Genomic DNA, 22137 nt, shown 5'->3' with positions numbered 1-22137 from the left:
AGGTGGAAATACGATGATGCGAGAAGAAATGTGAAACTTTTACACAGATTTCACCCAAACTCCAACATACACCTAATATCAATGCTTGATCAAGTTTGTAATTGATAATTATATATGCAGTGTTAATATCTTATTACTTGTCTTACATTATCTTCTCACAACAGAAGAAAACTGCAAAGCAGCCAACCACTATCTAAGGCACAGCCTCCCCAGGACTTCTTTAGTTTATATAACACAGAAGATGCTTAGTTACAAAGAATGGTGAGCATTTTTGCCTCAAGCTTCTTTTAGGGGAATTATGTTTTATTAAACTACAAGTGTTAGTCAGCCATGTCTGACTCTTTGCGACCCCATGGACTGTAGCCTGCCAGGCTTCTCTGTCCATGGGATTCTCTAGGCAAGAATACTGGAGCAGGTAGCCATTCCCTTCTCCAGGGGATCTTCCCGACCCAGGAATCAAACCCAGTCTCCTGCACTGTAGACAGATTGTTTACCATCTGAGCCACTAGGGAAGCCCAACAAACTTAGATATGTCTTTATAAGATGATTTTTAAAAGTCTCTCATGATTCAAGTATCTTATAAATATTTTTCACTGTCTTGCACATACACAAAACACCTGATCAATACACACATATAATAATATATGTAATAAATAAATTATATATTAATGAATATATTAATACATATGAAAGTTATATATACACATACATATTTCACTCAAAGCTATTCTTATTTGATTTAAAACAATGTTTAAAAATTGAGTAACACTGAAGGAAATTCCAGATTTCATATGGTAATCTTCGGTTTGTTAAGGTCTGTTAGTTGGGAGAAAATACTTGAAAAACTTATGTTTGATAAAAGGTCAGTATCCAAAATATATGACTTCCCTGGTGGCTCAGCAGTGAAGTATCTGCCAATGCAGGAGACGTGGGTTGGATTCCTGGGTCTGGAAGATCTCCTGGAGAAGGAAATGGCAACCCACTCCAGTATTCTTACCTGGGAAATCCCATGGACAGAGGAGCCTGGTGGACTTCAGTCCATGGGGTCAAAAGAATCAGATACAACTTAGTGACTAAACAACAACAATCCCACATATATAAGGGACTCATACAACTTAATAGCATACAAACAAACAAAAACAACCCTATTAACAAGTGGGTAAAGGATCCAAATAGATATTTTCCCAAAGAAAATATATTAATACAAATGGCCGAAGATAGTGAAAAGATGTTCGCCATCACTAATCCTCAAGGAAATGCAAGTCAAAACCACAGTGTCAGCTCATACCTGTTAGGATGCGTGCGCATGCACACTAAGTCGCTTCCGCTGTGTGTGACTCTGCGACCTCATGGACTAGCCCGCCAGGCTCCTCTGTCCATGGGACTCTCCAGGCAAGAATGCTGGAGTGGGCTGCCATGCCCTCCTCCAGGGATCTTCCCGACCCAGCGATCAAACTTGAGTCTCTTATGTCTCCTGCGTGGCAGGTTGGTTCTTTACCACTAGTGTCAAGTGGAAAGCTCCATCTGTTAGGATAAATATTATCAAAAAAGATACCAAATGCTGACAAGTATGTAGACAAAAGGGAACCCTCACGCACTGTTAATGGGAATGTAAATTGGTGCGACCAGCCTGGAAAAACAGCATGGAAGTTCCTCAAAAACCTAGGAAGAAAAATACCATATAACCCAGAAATGCCTCTTCTGGGTAGTTACCTGGAGGAAAAGAAATCAGTACCTCAACGATATACCTGCACCCCTGTTAACTGTAGTATTATTCACAACAGCCAAGACATGCAAACAACCTAAGTGTCTGTCAACAGATGAACAAAGAAAATACAGGGTGTGTGTGTGTATATATATGTGTGTATATACGTGTGTGTGTGTGTATACAACAAAGTACTATTCAGCCTTAAGAAAGGAGATCCTGCCATTCGTAACCACATGGATGAATGAAGATGAAAGAAGTCGTTCACAGAAAGACAAATGCTGCATCACATCACTTACATATGGAACTTAAATATACAGAAACAGAGAGTAGAAATGTGGGGGGGAATGAGGAGAAGCTGGTTTAAGGGTTCAAAACTGTTGCTTTGTAAGCTGACCGTGTCTAGAGATCTCATGGGAGGCATGATGAAAATAGTTTATTCTGCAGAACTGGATCTTGACAGTGTGCTAACAGAGCGGGTTTCAAGTGCCCTCATCTCTCTCTCTCTCTCTCTCTCTCTCTCTCTCTCACACACACACACACACACACACACACACACACACAAATGGTAACTCTATGGACATGAGTTTCAGCAAACTCTAGGATATGGTGAAGGACAGGAAAGCCTGACGTGCTACAGTCCGTGGGGTCGCCAAGAGTCAGACACAACTGAGTGGCTGAACAACTCTATGACGTAACACTTAATTAGCTTGACTATAGTAATCACTTGACAGAATTCATGCATATTATATCACCATGCTGTTCACCTTAAATAATGTAATTTCTATTTAAGAATTCAAATAGCTTTCCATAGTCAAATTATTCTTAATTTCATCACTTGCTTCTCCATGAAGAATATAGTACTAGCCATAATTTTTATATTGTAGATATGAAATTAAAGATTTTTCTAGTTTTTAACCCCTTATTACTCAAAAACATTTCGTGAGAACCTTTGAGGAATAAGGGGTTAAAAATGTGGGTGAATATGTCTCCTGGAATTTTGCCACTTGGTTTCATTTAGTACAATCTCAAACATCATTATTTTTCACATCAACTTTAAGCCCAAAGCCTAGTGTGGTTTTTAGCACTGGGCTCTCTAAAATCTTTTGTTTCAGCTCCTTCTTTTCCCAGAGTGGACAAGCCCCGAGGATGTGAACAGCTGTTATATCTGCAGCTTAAGCGTTTTGTTATTTCTTCATGAGAGAAATTGTATCTTCAAAAGCGGCACAGACAAGGTATCCCATAGATGCTTCATGAATGCAGGTTTCTTCCAACCCAGGGCTAATGTCAGCTTAATGACCAGTAGGTCTATTCGGAAGCCTAGCAATTAAACTGCCATTTTCTAAGAGAAGTAGTACAAATTAATTGCAAACCTTGCTATTTCCTATTTCAAAACACACAGGGGAAACCAAGCTGGTTTTTACAATGATCCTATGAAACAGAGACCTTATATCACCAATATTTTATGGATAAAGAGACATGTGAGCCCACTTACAGCCACTTACGGAATCATAACAAATGATACATTCATCCTTCGAATTCAATTTCAGTTTTTATAGTTCAGTACTTTTTTCAGTCATGTGCACGGATTTTTCTCTTTACTACTCCAGAGTTCTCATTCCTTTACCGAAGAAAAGGAAAAATAGCTATTTTAAGAAAGACATGAATAACCATTAAGTCAATAAGAACAATGGCAAGCATCAAATCAAATGACTGTTCACCATCCCGTAAACTAGCTATGCTTTTACTTTATGCTTTTACTATGGTTTCAAAGCTAAGGAAGCTAAGGAAGCAAGAATCTTTAGCTTTTTGCCTTTACCTCTTAACTTGTAAAACCATGCTACAGAGCGAACGTTATGGCATAGGGTGAACAAAGGCACACTTTTTTTCCCTTTCAGAACCTACCAACTGAGAATGAATTCCACCACCTGCCACTGTGACGGAATGCACTTTTCCTCAAAGACATCAGGTTTATAGGCCTTGAAAAATCCTGAGGGCTATCATATAGCCATCACCAAAACGTATGAAAAAAGTCCTTTAAGTACTGACACTTTTTACTATAAACAAAGCCAGTCTCGTGGATAAACAACCAGGTCCTACTGTGTAGCACAGGGAACTAAATTCAATATCCTGGGATAAACTCCAATGGAAAAGAATATAATAAGAAATATATATGTATATGCGTGTGTGCATAACTGAGTCACTGTAATATACAGCAGAAATTAACACAACATTGTAAATCAACCACACTTCAATTAACTAAAAATAAAATAAAATTTAAAAATGCCAGTCTCAATAAACACGTCAGTTCATGAAACACACATTCCTTGAATAGTTCAAAAGTACGCAGAACTGCATTAATGTAAGATAAGTAAGCACTCTTGACAATATGGTTCTATGAGAAAAAAATCCAAGTCCAAGGTCACAGAAAAATCTATCTTGTAGAACTGCCAGATACATTACAAACCATAGGTATAAATAACCCTCCTTGTGGCTCAGCTGGTAAAGAATCCACCTGCAATGCAGGAGACCTGGGTTCGATCCCTGGGTTGGGAAGATCCCCTGGAGAAGGAGAAGGCTACCCACTCCAGTATTCTGGCCTGGAAAATCCCATGGACGCAGGAGCCTGGTAGGCTACAGTCCATGGGGTCGCAGAGTCTGACACGACTGAGTGACTTCACTTTCACTTTAAAGAGAAACTGGGGTGTGTGTGTATGTTATGTCTCTGGTACCCTCGGCATCTTTACAGGCCTGTGGAATACATACTCAACCATGTACATTACTTCCATTAATGTGACATCAAAGGCTCCCAGAGAGAAAGATAAAGCCCCTGGAATCTAAGACCACTCCGAACTGTCCCATTTCATCAACACTTCGGCAATAGAAAGTAAGGTCCACAAGAAGCCTGAGGAGTTTATAATCTAGATGGAGATACCCACTAATCACAAAAGCCCAAGAGATACAGGGGTATAATATCTTTGCTCACAGATGGTGCTCAGAGGAGATGGGCTTGTAAAGTATGTAAACAGAATGGGGAGAGTCTACTGAGGACTTCCTGGGAAGGTGAATTATGGAGGAAATCACCAACACACTAGCAGAGGTAAGAATGAGCATTTTCTATATCTCTCAACATACATCAAACTCTAAAGCCCGGAAACTGGAAGACAGGGGCAGGAGAACAAACAAGATATCTGAACAAAAGGATTTCTGTGAAATCGCAAGATGTGGGTTTGTAAGAGTCATGTTCAGATTATGGCTGAAAGCAAAATAACTCTACCATTTTACTTCCTAATTTTTATTTTACCTAGGTATGTGTGTATTTTATTATTTATGTGGCTGTGCTGAGGTTTAGTTGCAGCACACAAAATCTTTAATTGCAGCATGCAAACTCTTAGTTGCGGCAAATGGGATCTGATTCCCTGACCAGGGATCGAACCTAGGCTCCCTGCATTGGCAGCATGGTCTTAGCCACTGGACCACCAGGGAAACTCCTGGTTTTTATTTTATATTGGCATATAGGTGATTAACAGTGTTTTGTTAGTTTCAGCCAGCAGATTCAGTTATACATATACATGTATCTATTATTTTTCAAATTCCTTTCCAATATAGGCTACCATTTTATTTTTAAGCCATTTTAAACTGCATGCAAATTATTCATATTTTTCCAATAAAATAATTTCTTCATATGCAAAACAGATAGGGAGATAGGCTAAGGATACTAAATGATACCAAATACAAATTTGTACTTCAAAACAGCAATGTTACCTATTAATGTCGGTGGAGAGATTTCTTTTGCCTAATATATATAATCATGGTAATTATAAGCAAATACTGAGTAAACATAGAGCTATAAGACTCTTAAAGAAAAATGTGCAGTTGTATGACTTCCAGAACATGAGTAAATATTTTGCCTCACATTTATCTCAAAGACTTCTCAAAGTTAACACAGCACCATCACATCATCATCGTTTCCATAAAAGGACCCTCTAAAATACTGAATATACTGAACTGAGAGTAGCAAGTTTGGAATGATTATCTTTAGCCTTTTTGGGTCACAGGGTGGCATACAGGATCTTAGTTCCTCGACCAGGGATGGAGCCCATGGTCCCTGCATTGAAAGCCTGGAATCTTAACCACTGGACCACGAGGGAAGTCCCCTGGAAGGATGATCTTTGACAGGAGAAATGTCTTTAGCTTCAGTTGTCTGGCTAAGCGGGAAACAACACATAGTGACCATTTACCCTCAAAGTAGCGTTGTGTCTTAAGTCTGGCTATAAAATGATAAACATTGGAATTGTCTCAAAAGAAGCCCAGGATAAACATTTCCCATATTGATAAAAAGGGACCTATAGGAAAACGCTGACTGAAATTACCAAAGTTCCTACACTAACTTTTTTAGAAATGAAAACCAAACTCAATATCAATACCAAAGGAAGCCAATATATGTTTATATTGTGCCTGGCTGTAAAATTAATACTGGACTAGATGAGAGTAAAATTCACAAAAGAAGTGCAGGGGAAAAAAATCACATACTTCACATCCCAAAGGGAAATGAGAAATGCGGTGTCTAAATAGGAGCATTTTCATCTTTTTTTGTGGTAACCGAATCCCAATATTTGAAAGTGAAATAAATGTATTTTTCAAGTCACTTTGCTTTTTGGGCTCCTTGCTCTAGAGACTGTGGTCCCACCCCAAGGAAGGAGCCTGTGACTCTCAAGACGTAATTCCTCAGACTCATAAATTTCACACCATTTACTTTACTTTGCACTGAATTTGGAACAGCAGGTACTAGAAAAGAGCCTTCGCACAGTATTGAGCTTCTCCCTTTACTTGTTAAGTTTCCTGGTGGACCAGCCTGAAGTAGGTATGCGCTTTTCCAGAAATCAAATGGTTCTACTCACACATGCACGTTCCACCCAGGCATAAGTCAGTGTCACTTACTAGGACTGGCCCCTCAGTAGGGGCTACTGCATCCCCTGCAAAGACTGAGGCAGGAGGTAAATGCCCGCTCACCCCCAATCCAAGTAAAGTGATTGGAGAGTCATTCCCCATGGACAGAAGCTCCAAAACGAGAACAGCAGGACAATTAAGAGTGGAGGATGGACCTTGCCCAAACCACATATTTCTCATTCTAGCAATCAGGAGACCTTCCCGATGGCACGCACAGGAGGCTCCTTGGAAGTCAAAGGGGAGCGATTCTAAGAGGCCTCTGTGGTAGTATCCATTTGGGCTAAAAGATGCGTGCACACACATGGGAGAATCCTGGGATGTACCAAATATGGACTTTCAACCAGGCAAATCAAAAGGAAAACTGAAAGAAATGCCCCATAAAAGTAATTTAAACCACGGCAAGGGCACAGACCCTCTGAGCCTGCCCAGGGAGACTAGATAGACATGCGTGTGTATACACATGTACCATACTCGTGTTTGTTTGCTTGTTTTTTCTGTCTAATAAATACTTTATTTGCTTCGCTACTTTCCATCTTTGTGGGAATTCTTTCCCACAAAGTCAAAGAGTCAGGGCCTTGTCACTGACCACTGGTCTAGTGGCTAGGATTCAGCATTCTCATATCCATGACCTGGACTGAATCTCTGGCTGGGAACCAAAACCCCACTCCAAGCAGGCTAAGGCTACCTGAGACCAAGGCTACACAAAAATATAACAAAATAGAGCATTTATTCCCCAATCCAGGTTAATGGGGTGTAATACAAATCTCCTACACTTTTCCCACTTGCTATATAGATACTCCCCATCAGTAAGTGAGGGAGAAAATTAAATAACAAATAAAATGGATTAATTCCAACTTTGTTCATGTACACCACCTCCTACTTAGTTACCCAGAAATACTTTTATATAAATTTTTTTAAATTTTTTCAACATTTTTAAAGATTTTTCTATGTGGATCATTTTTTAAGCCTTTATTGACTTTGTTACAATATTGCTTCTGCTTTATGTTTTGACTTTTTGGCCATAAGGCATGGGGGATCTTATCGCCTTGACCAGGAATTGAACCCACACCCCCTGTGTTGGACGATGAAGTCTTAACCACTGGGCTGCCAGGGAGGTCCCCAGAAATTCTTTTAAAAAGCAGGTAACACAGTTATGAATCTATAACTGCTAAATGGATTTCTTCACACCCCTCCCAGAAACAATCTAGGTGGGTTCTATCCCTCTCTGTACAAATGAATCAAGTGTGCAGAATCATTCCTTTTAGAGAAGAATAACAATTTATGGTTTCATTTAATAAAGAATGAATAAACTTCATGGATGATTTCAGAACTTTTGGATTATTGTCTTCAACTTTGATTTTAGGGGTCCAATGAAATGGTAAAGGCAACATAATCTTCCATAAATATAATTCAACCAGCCTGTGACAACAAAGACAAGAAGGGAGTATTTCAAGCTCTTAGAAGTCGGTATGCTTGGCACACTCTCCCGGCTCTTATATCCTTTGGCTATTAAGCATGGAAACTTTCTATGGAATATCCATTACTCATTCCCTCTGCCCTAAACACATAGCCTGTCAGGAAAAAAATGGCTGGCGGGGGAGGGGGGTGGTATAGAGGAAGCCAAACTTAAAAAGCAGGAAAAGGCAGAGACAAGTCAATTCATGGAAGATTTACACCGTGTTTTCAATGGCTTCTTTCCTTTCATTTCCCTTGACTTTTTTAAATTAGCAAATACACTGGACCCGGGAGGAAAACACGTGGGGAAAAACAAAAAAAAATGAAAACAAAGCCATGCATATCTCTGTGACTTGTACAATAGCGCTTACTGGGTCCGGGTGTTTGAGTGGCTGAATGAACTGTGGTCTGTTTCTCATTACTCTCCATCTGGAGCCGTGGCCTGCTTTCTTCTTCAATTTCTGGTCATTTGGGCCTGCTGGTGACTGTTTTGTTTTATGCTGCCATACTATACAGAATGAAAGCTGCCGCAGCCGCCACCCAAGAAAAAAAAAATCCTGAAAATGAGAGGCTATGTTGAAAGAGTTCCCCGAGACCCCTTCCAGAATAGAGTGAGTGTGTTTATCTGGGCCTGCCTACCTTACAGACTTAGAGGATCTGGGTGGGGGGTGACGCAGTGTGGAAGGGAACAACAACCTTTCTTTCGGATGCTAAGATACAGGAAGTACCTAAAATTGGTTTATTATCTCAAAATTAATTCTGATGCCTTTTCTTTTCACCTCTAAGGAAACTGGAGCATGCACCATCTCATACCTTGCTTTCATCAGCTCATGAAAAACTGAATTCATATCATATCTTTAAAAACAAAATCAATAAATCCTGTCTTCATAATACTTGGTTTTGATTGCATAGCCAGAGTCGGGAGGCCACATTGCAAATGATTCAAAAGCAAGCGTCTCCAAGAAGACCAAATCCAATTTTCATTTTCTAATGACAGGCTCAAGGTCCTTAGTGATTTGTTTTAAAAAAGCCACCCCAGGACTTCCCTGGTGGTCCAGTGGTTAAGAATCTGCCTTGCAGTGCAGAGGACACAGGTTCAAGCTCTGGTCAGTGAACAAGATCCCAATGCCACAGAGCAACTGCTGAGTCTGCAGCCTCAACAGGAGAAGCCACCTCATACTGCAGCTGCAAAACACCTGCATCCCACAATGAACACCCATCAGAGCCAAAAGTAAAAACAACAACAATAATTAACTAAATGAAAAAGTCACCTCAGACACCTGTCGATGTCTTTCCTTAAGAAAGCAGTGGTCAAGAAGAACTCTCTTTTACCTTCTCACTAAAGAAGCAGAGAGTAACATCCTGTCTGTATTCAGTTATTCTTAGCTAACGTTATTTTGCAAAAATAAACAAGCATAGTTACACGCTACCCAGAAATCACAGAAAAAGTCACAATATTGGAAATAAAACTGAAACCACTTTAATTTTTCCAAGAGCTGTCTTTGCTTAGTTTTTTTGTTTGTGTTTTTGCCTGAAAAGACAAACACATTTGGAGAAGTGTGAAGTTAATAATAATTTATGACCTTAATACAAACTTTTTTTCTTTTTGCTTAATATTCAGTGTTTTATGGAAACAGTCAATATGAGGTATTGTTGAACATTATCCATGTATTAACTCATTTGATTATCAAAGTGAAAAGTGGAAGTTGCTTGGTCATGTCCAACTCTTTGTGACCCCATATAGTCCATGGAATTCTCCAGGCCAGAATACTGGAGTGAGTAGCCTTTCCCTTCTCCAGGGGATCTTCCCAACCCAGGAATCAAACCCAGGTCTCCCGCATTGCAGGCGGACTCTTTACCAGCTGAGTCACAAGGAAAGCCCGTTTGATTATCAATGCAGGCCCTATTATTGTTATGATTTTATAGATGGGGGAACTGAGGCACCCAGCAGAGTTGAAAGACTGACCACAGGTCACAAGGCTACAAAGTGGGCAGTGTTCACACTAGGCATTCTGGCGCCACTCCAGACACAACCATGAGCAATATGCCATGCCATGCTCAGTCACTTCAGTCACGTCTGATTCTTTGCAACCAACCCTACGGGCTGTAGCCCACCAGGGTTCTCTGTCAGTGGGATTTTCCTGGCAAGAACACTGGAGCGGGTTGCCGTGCCCCGCTCCAGGGTATCTTCCCAACCCAGGAACTGAACCTACATCTCCTGCGTCTCCTGCATCACAGACAGATTCTTTAGTGCTGAGCCACTGGGGAAGCCCAACCATGAGCAAATAGTTCATAGCCCCATATTTACCACACACATGATTTTACATTCTTCCATAGTCATTTACCTTCCTCTAATAAACAATCCCGGGCTTCCCTGGTGGTGCAGAAGTTAAAGCATCTGCCTGCAATGTGGGAGACCTGGGTTTGATCCCTGGGTTGGGAAGATCCCCTGGAGAAGGAAATGGCAACCCACTCCAGTATTCTTGCCTAGAGAATCCCATGGACAGAAGAGTTTGGTGGGCTAGAGTCCACGGGTCGCAAAGAGTCGGACACAACTGAGCGACTTCACTTTCACTTTCAATAAATAATCCCATGGTGTGCCATAGTTTAGTTCTCAACAATGGCCATAGAACAGTAGTAGATGCTCCAAACACTAGAATCAGAGTTTTCCTATATTTGCTCTCATAGAGAGAATAAAGAGGTGCTAAGCATCTGTGAAGAAAGCTGAGCGCCGAAGAATTGATGCTTTTGAACTGTGGTGTTGGAGAAGACTCTTGAGAGTCCCTTGGACTGCAAGGAGATCCGACCAGTCCATTCTGAAGGAGATCAGCCCTGGGTGTTCTTTGGAAGGAATGATGCTAAAGCTGAAACTCCAGTACTTTGGCCACCTCATGCAAAGAGTTGACTCATTGGAAAAGACTCTGATGCTGGGAGAGACTGGGGGCAGGAGGAAAAGGGGACGACAGAGGATGAGATGGCTGGATGGCATCATCGACTCGATGGACATGAGTTTGAGTGAACTCTGGGAGTTGGTGATGGACAGGGAGGCCTGGCGTGATGCAATTCGTGGGGTCGCAAAGAGTCGGACACGACTGAGTGACTGAACTGAACTGAAGCATCAGCATATAAAACATCTTTAAAAATATGTCTGAATACAATATTTTGGACATCTCACTAGAATCACTAACATTATAGCACACCTCTGATTGCTCTTTCATATTGATTTTTTAAAAGACGCTACCAAGTTAGCATGGTCCTAACCCACCCTGATATTGTTGCCTGAAAAACCTCTTGGACAGAGGAGTCTGGCAGGCTACAGTCCATAGTGTAGCAAAGAGTCAGACATGACTGCGTGACTGAGCACAACAGATAAAGAAGAGGTGAATCAGTTTCACAGCATCCAGCATCGGAGGGCCTGCAAGTTATGTCTGCAACGTGAGTGGATGCAAACTATCACTGCAAATTGCTTTGACTTGTATCTTTCCAATCATCAACTAATTCATCCTGGGGACACAGGGCCTTTGTAGCCCTTCCAAATGTGTTTTCCCCCTACCACCCCTTCTCCCATTGGATGTCTAAGTGGGGAGTCCTTTTTGCTCCTAACTCTGAACAGCTTCCCTCCTACCTCAAATCTCCAACTGGAATCTCACATCACAACAGTTTATAACCAACACACCTTCACGTCCCCGATGGTCTCAAACTCTTGGTATCTTTCCTATTATTTCTCCACAAATACTTTTAGGATCAGTCCATCTTCCCAACGTTACACCTGCTCCAATTCTTGGCTATTTAAATCAATACTTCAGTGCTGCTCTAGGGTCTGGTTCCATCAACTCCTTACATGTCACAGTGACCTTCCTCCCTACTTCAGCAACTTGCTTGCACACAACAACTATAAACCATTTTCCATAAATGCAATTGCACTCTCGCTTTCAATTTTAAGGAGTTTCTATCTGTAACGATTTTAGGGGCCATTTTTCTGAAAAACAAAATACTCTAAATATGACTCAAAAATATCATTAAAGTAGTATTTTCCCCCAAACATGGAAGTGGCAGTAGTACCTCTCTGTAACTAAGGTTTAGTTTTAGGCTACCCCCTGTCCCCACCATGTCCTTGGTGAAAGTTGAGCTTTGGCTATCACCGCCATCTACAGGCTCAAAACACTGAGGCCAGAAAAGGCCCCTGGAGTCTTAGACTACATGATGCCCCCAACTTTTTCACATGAGCCTCAAGACAAAAGATCTACCTCTCATAAAATCAGCCTTACCTACCCTTCCTCCAGTGATGTCCCCAGGTGGTTCCTCCTTTTTTCCTCTCCTTTCCTTCCCCCATTTTCTCCTTCCAAATGTATCAGTGCTTCTTATGTTTGAGACAAGTACTCTCCAAAACTACTTTTTACATCCATATGCTTATGAATAAAAATATCATGGAATAGTAAACTCAATATTTATATATTTATGTGTTTAAAACAAGCATTTGCAAAATTTTACTGATATGTATATTATAAAACACACACAGAAAGTTGACATTAAAACACAGCCATGTTCTAGTATTTTTTTCAATTATTTCCAATAGACAATGACACATTCCCTTGCAATTCCCTGCTCTGAAGATAACATTTTCTAGATTACACAGGTCCTGTCTTCGTTGACTAAAAAGGTCTCTCTGGAGAGAGACAAAGGCAATTAAATAAGCAGTTAGAGGATAATGTGGATAGGAGTCTTAGGAGTTCAAAGAAGGATACCCATAGCATTTGTCCAGATCAAGAACTCCACAATTAAGAGATAACTGCATATGGAAACTCTGACAATCCATTTCAGCTACCTCCTCTTCCTCTTCAAAGCTTGTTATTACAGTACAAGAATACAGTTTTTCCAGGTTAACAATTAATGCTTTTGTTGTCCCCAGTATTGTACACTGACAAGAGATGCCTGCACTCTTGAGCAAACCTTTGCCTCATGGAGGGTCCCCTCATATAGACGACTCCATGGATCAGACATGTCATGGGATCCACTGTGGTTTGCAGCACTCACTTGTCTGTGAAGCATCTGCTTTTCTGAGAGGGGCTCAATGAATATAACTGACTGCCTGAGGTGGGTGCCTCAATGTTCTCTGATTGTTCTTATAGACGAGTGCATGTGTGCTAAGTTGCTTCAGTAGTGTCCGCCTCTTTTCTGACCCCATAGACTGTAGCCTGCCAGGCTCCTCTGTCCATGGGGTTCTTCAGGTAGGAATACTGGAGTGGGTTGCCATGCTATCCTCCAGGGGATCTTCCTGACCCAGGGATCGAACCCATGTCTCTTGCAGCTCCTGCACTGCAGATGGCTTCTTTACTGTTGAACCACCAGGGAAGCCTGTTCCTATAAAAATTTTTACCCCAAAGACTTTGGGATCAGTCAGTCAGGCATGTCTGGAAGCAATATAATTAACAGTCTAATGCTTCTCACACACACATGCTTCCCACAGGATGACAGTGAAGTTACTCACAATCGTGGCCCAACTCGTACGTATACATCATCCAAGGTTCAGTTTCTAGCTGCCTACATCGTGCCCCCCACTCCATCCCCTCCTTTACCAGGATCCTTTGATGTCATTATGTCCTCCCTTGGTTATGGTAACCATAGCAACTCTGAGCTTCCTTGTAGCTCTGGCTTGACCTCTCCCTCGGGGATGGTACCCCAGGACCTCTAGATCAGGGCATCTGATACATAACTCAGCACTTCTCCCCAAGACTCACTCATACTCCTTTTGGACTTCCTGCCTCAGTCGTTGACACAGCCCTCCTCCCCAGTCACAACAGTTCAGTATGTGAATTTCATTGCCCATGTCCTTTCACCTTCATAGCAAATATCTAATTCTACCTTTGAAAACTCATGGTGCCTCCCTTTCCGTTTCTCTACCAGTGCCTGGAGGACCTTCCTCATTTTCCTGGTCATCTCTGTATTTCAAATCTGCCTTGTTTTCTCTCTGCCTCTTGTTTCCTCCCCCTTGTAACTCGGTTTCACTTGCTTTGGCAAAATAACTAGAACTCAAGATAAAATCATATCATTTCTGCTCAAAAAAAAAAAAAAGCAACAGTTATGTAGAGCATTAATAAAAAAAATAAAAATAAAAAAATAAAAAAATAAAAATAAAAACGCCTCAAAAATCCTGACCCCTTCCTTCCTTCTAATGATACCCTTACTGGGGCATTTTTCTATTTCTGGTATGTGAGTCTGCTCAATTACATTCTGAAATTCTTCCTCCTGAACATCAACCTTTCCATGCCCATTCATTTTGCCTTTTCAAACGTCATTGTCCAAAAGGGAATCCTCATATTCTCCTCTCACCATATTTTGTGGATTCCTGTATTGTAGCCATCTCTGCTATACTCTCTTATATATTAGGCTTATGGATCCTAACACATACATTAAGATTAGTTTCTTGGTTTTCTTGGTAGTTTCATTTTTGACTAGAAATTGAGCTATTAGATGATAGAAGTGTTGTCTTACCACTTTTTGTCTTGTAGTAGCTAAATTCCCAGGGCATTTGTGAGTTTATAGGAGAAGAGGAATGACACTTTTTCTTTAACTGACAAATTGAATCTGACCATTCTCCAATTAAGTCAGGATATACCTGCAGTATTTTAATGGCCCCCAAATTTGTATACATTGCATTTGTATGAGAAACAGGGGCAATGTTTAGAATGACCTTGTATCTAACATATTTCTTGATGTTGGTGTTATAAAAACGACTGGATTAAAAAAAAAACAGCAAATAACACATGTTACAAGAAGCGTTCCAACTTTCCAGTAAAAACTGAGTCACGCAAGACAGACCATTTAGATATCATGAATAAATGAATGCCACCCTCAAAAGAGTATGGATTCCCAGACATGAAAAATACATGAGCCACAGATATAGTCAAATAACTTCAGAAATACTTCCAGGAAAAGGAAAAAGCCTTGATATGATACAAGTTCTGAGATTCCGTGAGATGCTTACAGCTGAGGCTTAGACACAATGGGCCCACCAGTAAATCCATTCCTAGTCAAACAATGTAGCTAAAGCCTTAAACAACAGATAAATGAAAATGTGTTTGGCATGGAAAGTTTTCCCCAGAGTTCTTCATTTTTATATAGGAAATCAATTTGCATCACTGATGATATCATTCAAATCAGACAACCCAGAGTTGTTAGGAGGTAATTTAGTCTTATGCTGAAGCAATTTGATACTTTTTCTGATTTGTGATTTTCATTTTGTTTGTTAATGAAAAAAAAATTAATGAGCAATGTTACTAGAAACTCAACTGATCAAAGCCCAGGAATCATTATAAACAGTTTGCCGTATACTGTACACAGGGATCCTCGTGCAGCTGATGCCCACGCCTTGCCTGGCAGGAGGCATCGGTGGAACACACAAGTGTGAGCTCACTTACAGATGTTCTGATACATACCTTTGCATTGATTTGTGTTTTTGTCAAGGATTGCCTTTGTGGATACGATTTTTCCATACCTGAAAGAGAGACAGAAAAATCCATGTTATTGTAACTCATTGAAGATACTCAAAACACTGTGATGAACATTGGTGCACACACAGTTAAGCAGGAATAAACCAAGCAAACAAGCTCTGAATCCCCATTTCACAGCTGGATAACCTCTTTTCACCAGCACCTCTTTACAGCTCAAAAACGGGCTTCCTTCCCTCCATAATCATTGGGTTGAACCTTCGAAAATAAACCTGTCAGGCTGTCATAGCTGGCTGAGAGGGGATTGTGTGTGATTGTGATCAAAGCAAATTATACTCTGTGGATTCATGGAAAAATGCACAGAACTTGGAACCAGACTGATCAGTGCCTGTGTCCAACTCTGGCGCTTAGCTAGCTCTCTGATTCTGAGCAGTTCAGCATAACTTCTCCAAGCCCACTTTCTCATTTGTAAAAATGAGAACTGGAATAATCACCTTGCAGGATTTGCAAGAATGTTACATTGAAATGCTGTCATTCCTAGTAGGTCCTAGGACAAATAGGACTTTTTTTTTTTTGCTACTAAAACAGTATTAATTTTACTGTAAGTTAATAGAGGGTAAGAACTGAGTTGTATTCCCCATGCCTAGCGCATCAGTAATAGAAGCTTAATAGAGATCTGCTGTAAATAACAAATGATATAGGTTATCTATGGTGCTTCCTCAATAGCAAAGTTTCTACTATATATATCTAGATACATTATAGCTGTATTATTTCATAACCCTAGCAGAAAATCTACTGTCAGTTTTTTTAAAGATGGGGCATAAGGGGAATGAGAAAATCTTGTTAAGCCCATTTATGAAGAATAAATGATGAGACAAGGTAATTCCTAAAACCTGGTCCTTCTTTAAGATTCCATGAAAGATGCTTCTGTATCAACATAAGACTTGCATAAGTTATAATGCAAATTTAAGTACTAAGTTTATTATGTTCAACATTTCAGGTATGGTCAGAAAATCTCTGGCAAATTTTCCTGTAATTTTGTGTTCCTAAAAGAGATCACTTTGCGAACTAACACCCACATAGTGAAAGCTGTGTTCTTCTAGTCGTCATGTACAGTTATGAAAGTTGGATCATAAAGAAGGCTGAGTACCAAAGAGTCGATGCTTTCAAACTGTGGTGCTGGAAGTAACTCTTGAGAGAGTCTCTTGGACTGTAAGGAGACCAAACCAGTCAACCCTAAAAGAAATCAACCCTGAACATTCACTGGAAGGACTGTTGCTGAAGTTGAAATTCCAACACTTTGGCCACGTGATGTGAAGAGTCAACTCACTGGAAAAGACTCTGATGCTGAGAAAGACTGAAGGCAAAAGGAGAAGTTGGCGGCAGAGGATGAGATGACTAAATGCATCATGGACTCCATGGATGTGAATTTGAGCAACTCTGGGAGATAGTGGAAGACCGAGGAGCCTGGCATGCTACTGTTGCAAAGAGCTGGACACAGCTTAGTAACTGAACATCAACAAAAATAAAGTGTAAGAACATTGGCTAAATATTAAAGACTCCATGTATTAAGAACATAGGTTAAATATGAAAGATTCTGTGTTTAATGAATATTAAACACTCCAATATTTCTTTTGCATTTGTAACCACCTTTTACTAGATCATTGATGCTTTGGAGCATTTCAGTGGTCATTTATTAAAATTCTAGTGTTGAAAATACCATAGTGCTGATAATGCTTCCCTTGTGGCTCAGCTGGTGTAGAATCCAGCTGCAATGCAGGAGACCTGGGTTCAATCCCTGGATTGGGAAGATCCCCTGGAAAAGAGAAAGGCTACCCACTCTAGTATTCTGGCCTGGAGAATTTCATGGACTTTATAGCCCATGGGGGTCACAAAGAGCTGGACATGACTGAGCAAATTTCCCTTTCACTCACTTTCACTGTTATTATAATAATACCACCTATAGCCTTGAAAATCATTCCAATAGGAGCTGATTTATTAGTAGGTCACAACAGAAACAGCAATGAGATCAGTAGAAGGGGTCTGCGATGATTCAGGTAGAACTGGGCTGGAGCTGTCCAAATCACCCACATAACCCTGAAGCTTCAGCCACTTGTATACTTAGTAACCATCCTGCATCACTATATATAAAACAAAGTCAAAGACAGCTAGGGTTGAAAATATCTCTAACTATTTTGCAGAAGAAGAAAATATGTTCTAAAAGATCAGTAATTTGATCAAAATCTCATAATTTGTGAAAGTTAATAGCAGGCATTTGGATATGACCTTTTTGAATTTAGCGCAGTGCTTAAATCTCAGAAACAACAAAATGATCTCTGTTCATTTCCAAGGCAAGCCATTCAATATCACGATAATCCAAGTCCATGCCCCAACCAGTAATGCTGAAGAAGTTGAAGTTGAACGGTTCTATGAAGACCTACAAGATCTTTTAGAACTAACACTCAAAAAAAGATGTCCTTTTCATTATAATGGACTGGAATGCAAAAATAGGAAGTCAAGAAATACCTGGAGTAACAGGCAAATTTAGCCTTGGAGTACAGAATGAAGCAGGGCAAAGGCTAATAGAGTTTTGCCAAGAGACCTCACTGGTCATAGCAAACACCCTCTTCCAACAACACAAGAGAAGACTCTATACATGGACATTACCAGATGGTCAACACCAAAATCAGATTGATTATACTCTTTGCAGCCAAAGATGGAGAAGCTCTATACAGTCAGCAAAAACAAGACCAGGAGGTGACTGTGGCTCAGATCATGAACTCCTTATTGTCAAATCCAGCCTTAAATTTAAGAAAGTGGGGAAATCCACTAGACCATTCAGGTATGACCTAAATCAAATCCCTAACGATTATAAACTGGAAGTGAGAAATAGATTTAAGGGACTAGATCTGATAGACAGAGTGCCTGAACTATGGACAGAGGTTCGTGACATTGTACAGGAGACAGGGATCAAGACCATTCTGAGAGGGTAACAGGCAGGAAGGCCAGGGGTCTCCAAACAGAGGAAATAGGCTGAAAGTGTCAGACATTTTTATCTCTCTTAAACTCCAGTACTTTGGCCACCTCATGCGAAGTGTTGACTCATTGCAAAAGACTCTGCTGCTGGGAGGGATTGCAGGCAGGAGGAGAAGGGGACGACAGAGGATGAGATGGCTGGATGGCATCACTGACTCGATGGACGTGAGTCTGAGCGAACTCTGGGAGTTGATGATGGACAGGGAGGCCTGTTGTGCTGCGATTCATGGGGTCGCAAAGAGTCAGACATGACTGAGCAACTGAACTGAACTGAACTGAAGAGGCAGGAGGAAACAAACCAGCGATAGATTTTTCCATCTCTAATTTGTAAATTTGTAAATTTAAAGGGAGGTTTCTCTTAAAATACTGTGTTGCAGTAATGACACCTGGTTTCACCTGAAGTTAACTATTCTCAAACCTTGAGTTAACCAATGCATTTTTCTAATGGAAATATTTGTCTTAAGCTATGTTAATGTACTATGCATTTACCCCAGACTCTGTCTTCAAGTCCATTCTGCCTAATGGCTCAGAAGCTACTTGGCAAAACATTATGTCATACTCAGATATTGTTCGCCTAATCTATGTAAATGAAACTATTTGTATGGTAATCTGCCCTTCTACAAGGTTCAAGTATGGCCCTGGATGAATCTTCTGGAGCCAAGATTATCCCATACTGCATCTTATGGATGAGGGGCAAGGTGCCATTCTGAGTTTTAAGACACTCCTTTCTTTCATTAACAGACTGCTGGCAACTATATAACATCCAGATGAAGACCAGCAGGAGGGTACTCTTGCTGCCCCCTTCTGATGCCTATGTCAGAAGCTTTCTCTATCGCCTTTATGCTTTAATAAAACTTTATTACACAAAGCTCTGAGCAATCAAGCCTCGTCTCTGGCCCTGGATTGAATTCTCCCCTGGAGGCCAAGAATCCGGCGTCTTTTTGTGGGTAGCAACAACCTTTCAATCCCCCAGAAAAGAAATGCCAAAAAGCAAAATGGCTGTCTGAGGAGGCCTTACAAATAGCTGTGAAAAGAAGAGAAGTGAAAAGCAAAGAGAAAAGAAAAGATATACCCATTTGAATGCAGAGTTCCAAAGAATAGCAAGGAGAGATAAGAAAGCCTGCATCAGTATTCAGTGCAAAGAAATAGAAGAAAACTATAGAATGGGAAAGACTAGAGATCTCTTCAAGAAAATTAGAGATACCAAGGGAACATTTCATGCAAAGATAGGCTCATTAAAGGACAGACATGGTATGGACCTAACAGAAGCAGAAAATATTAAGACAAGGTGGCAAGAATACAGAGAAAACTATAAGAAAAAGACCTTCACGACCCAGGTAATCGTGATGGTGTGTTCACTCACCTAGAGCCAGACATCATGGAATGTGAAGTCAAGTGGGCCTTGACTCGTTCACTATGAACCAAGCTAGTGGAGGTGATGCAATTCCAGTTGAGCTCTTTCAAATCCTAAAAGAGGATACTGTGAAAGTGCTGCACTCAATATGCCAGCAAATTTGGAAAACTCAGCAGTGGCCACAGGACTGGAAAAGGTCAGTTTTCTTCCAATGCCAAAGAAAGGCAATTTCAAAGAATGCTCAAACTACTGCACAAATGTCCTCATCTCACACACTACTAAAGTAATGCCCCAAATTCTCCAAGTGAGGCTTCAGCAATATGTGAACCATGAACTTCCAGATGTTCAGCTTTTTTTAGAAAAGGCAGAGCAACCAGAGATCAAATTGCCAACATCCACTGGATCATCGAAAAAGCAAGAGAGTTCCAGGAAAACATCTATTTCTGTTTTATTGACTATGGCAAAGCTTTTCACTGTGTGGATCACAATAAACTGTGGACAATTCTGAAAGAGATGGGAATATCAGACCACCCAACCTGCCTCTTGAGAAACCTGTATGCAGGTCAGGAAGCAACAGTTAGAACTGGGCATGGAACAATACACTGGTTCCAAATAGGAAAAGGAGTTTGTCAAGCCTGTATGTGGTCACCCTGCTTATTTAACTTATATGCAGAGTACATCATGAGAAATGCTGGGCTGGAGGAATCACAAGCTGGAATCAAGATTGCCGAGAGAAATATCAATAACCTCAGATATGCAGATGACACCACCCTTATGGCAGAAAGTGAAGAAGTACTGAAGAGCTTCTTGATGAAAGTGAAAGAGGAAAGTGGAAACGTTGGCTTAAAACTCAACATTCAGAAAACAAAGATCATGGCATCCGGTCTCATCACTTCATGGCAAATAGATGGGGAAACAATGGAAACCACGGCTGACTTCTATTTGGGGCTCCAAAATCACTGCAGATGGTGATTGTAGCCATGAAGTTAAAAGATGCTTACTCCTTGGAAGAAAAGTTATGACCAACCTAGATAGCATATTAAAAAGCAAAGACATTACTTTTCAATTAAAGTCCGTCTAGTCAAGGCAATGGTTTTTCCAGTAGTCACGCATGGGTATGAGAGTTGGACTATAAAGAAAGCTGAGCACTGAAGAATTGATTGCTTTGAACTGTGGTGTTGGAGAGGACTCTTGAGAGTCCCTTGGACTACTACTCCATACTAAAGGAGACCAGTCCTGGGTGTTCACTGGAAGGACTGATGTTGAAGCTGAAACTCCAATCGTTTGGCCACCTGATGTGAAGATCAGACTCATTGGAAAATACCCTGATGATGGGAAAGATTGAGGGCAGGAGGAGAAGGGGACGACAGAGGATGAGATGGTTCGATGTCATCACCAACTCAATGGACATGAGTTTGGGTAAACTTCGGGAGTTGGTGATGGACAGGGAGGCCTGGCATGCTGCAGTTTATGGGGTTGCAAAGAGTCGGACACAACTGAGTGACTGAAATGAACTAAATAATGTAGTATGCAGCTTCTAGAGTAGAAAAGTTACATACATCAATTTTCTTGTTCCATCAACTTTCATGTCTTTGGCGATCCAAATATTTGACATCCAGGGCAATGCAAAGTAGTCATTAGAAGAATATATTGTGGTGACCAACCTCCATGACTCAAATCTCAGTTCAGCCTGGGTATATTTGATTGGCTAAGTAAGTCTTACATGGTCTTTGCATCATTTCATCATCTGTCATGATGTAAGTGGAGCTTAAAAGCTCTCAATCATGTCCGACTTTTTATGATCCCATGGAATGTAGCCTGCCAGGCTCCTCTCTGTCCATGGGATATCCCTGGCAAGAATACTGGAGTGGTTAGCCATGCCCTCCTTTAGGGGATCTTCGCAAGCCAGGGATCAAATCCTCGTCTGGGGTCTCTTACATTAGCAGGCAGATTCTTTATCACTGCACCACTTGGGAAGCCATCATGGTATAAATTTATCTTTTAATATTGATTTATTTACTTAAAATTATATATATTTACTTATAAACCTATAAAATGATGACAATAGTCTCTACTCCATAGGGTTGTTGTGAGGGTAAGTGGGATTTACCTAGAGTGTTGATAACACTGGTTGACATACAGAAAGTGCTCATTTAATGTAAGCTTTACTTGCAATAACTTTTTGCTGT

At 40.6% G+C, this 22137-nt stretch overlaps 1 protein-coding gene across 10 annotated transcripts in view; it reads right to left on the bottom strand.

Annotated features, from left to right (window-relative positions):
• RBMS3 (RNA binding motif single stranded interacting protein 3) overlaps window positions 1-22137 on the bottom strand; it is an 819111-nt gene that overhangs the window by 550755 nt on the left and 246219 nt on the right. For all 10 annotated transcript variants that reach the window (XM_005695513.3, XM_005695514.3, XM_018067046.1 and 7 more), the window contains one exon: window positions 15547-15605. In XM_005695513.3, coding sequence (XP_005695570.1) covers window positions 15547-15605 — 59 coding nt within the window. The remainder of the gene's footprint in view (window positions 1-15546; window positions 15606-22137) is intronic.

This window comes from Capra hircus, chromosome 22 (genome assembly GCF_001704415.2).
Source record: "Capra hircus breed San Clemente chromosome 22, ASM170441v1, whole genome shotgun sequence".
Classification (NCBI taxonomy): domain Eukaryota; kingdom Metazoa; phylum Chordata; class Mammalia; order Artiodactyla; family Bovidae; genus Capra; species Capra hircus.
This window is presented reverse-complemented; position numbering and strand designations above follow the sequence as displayed.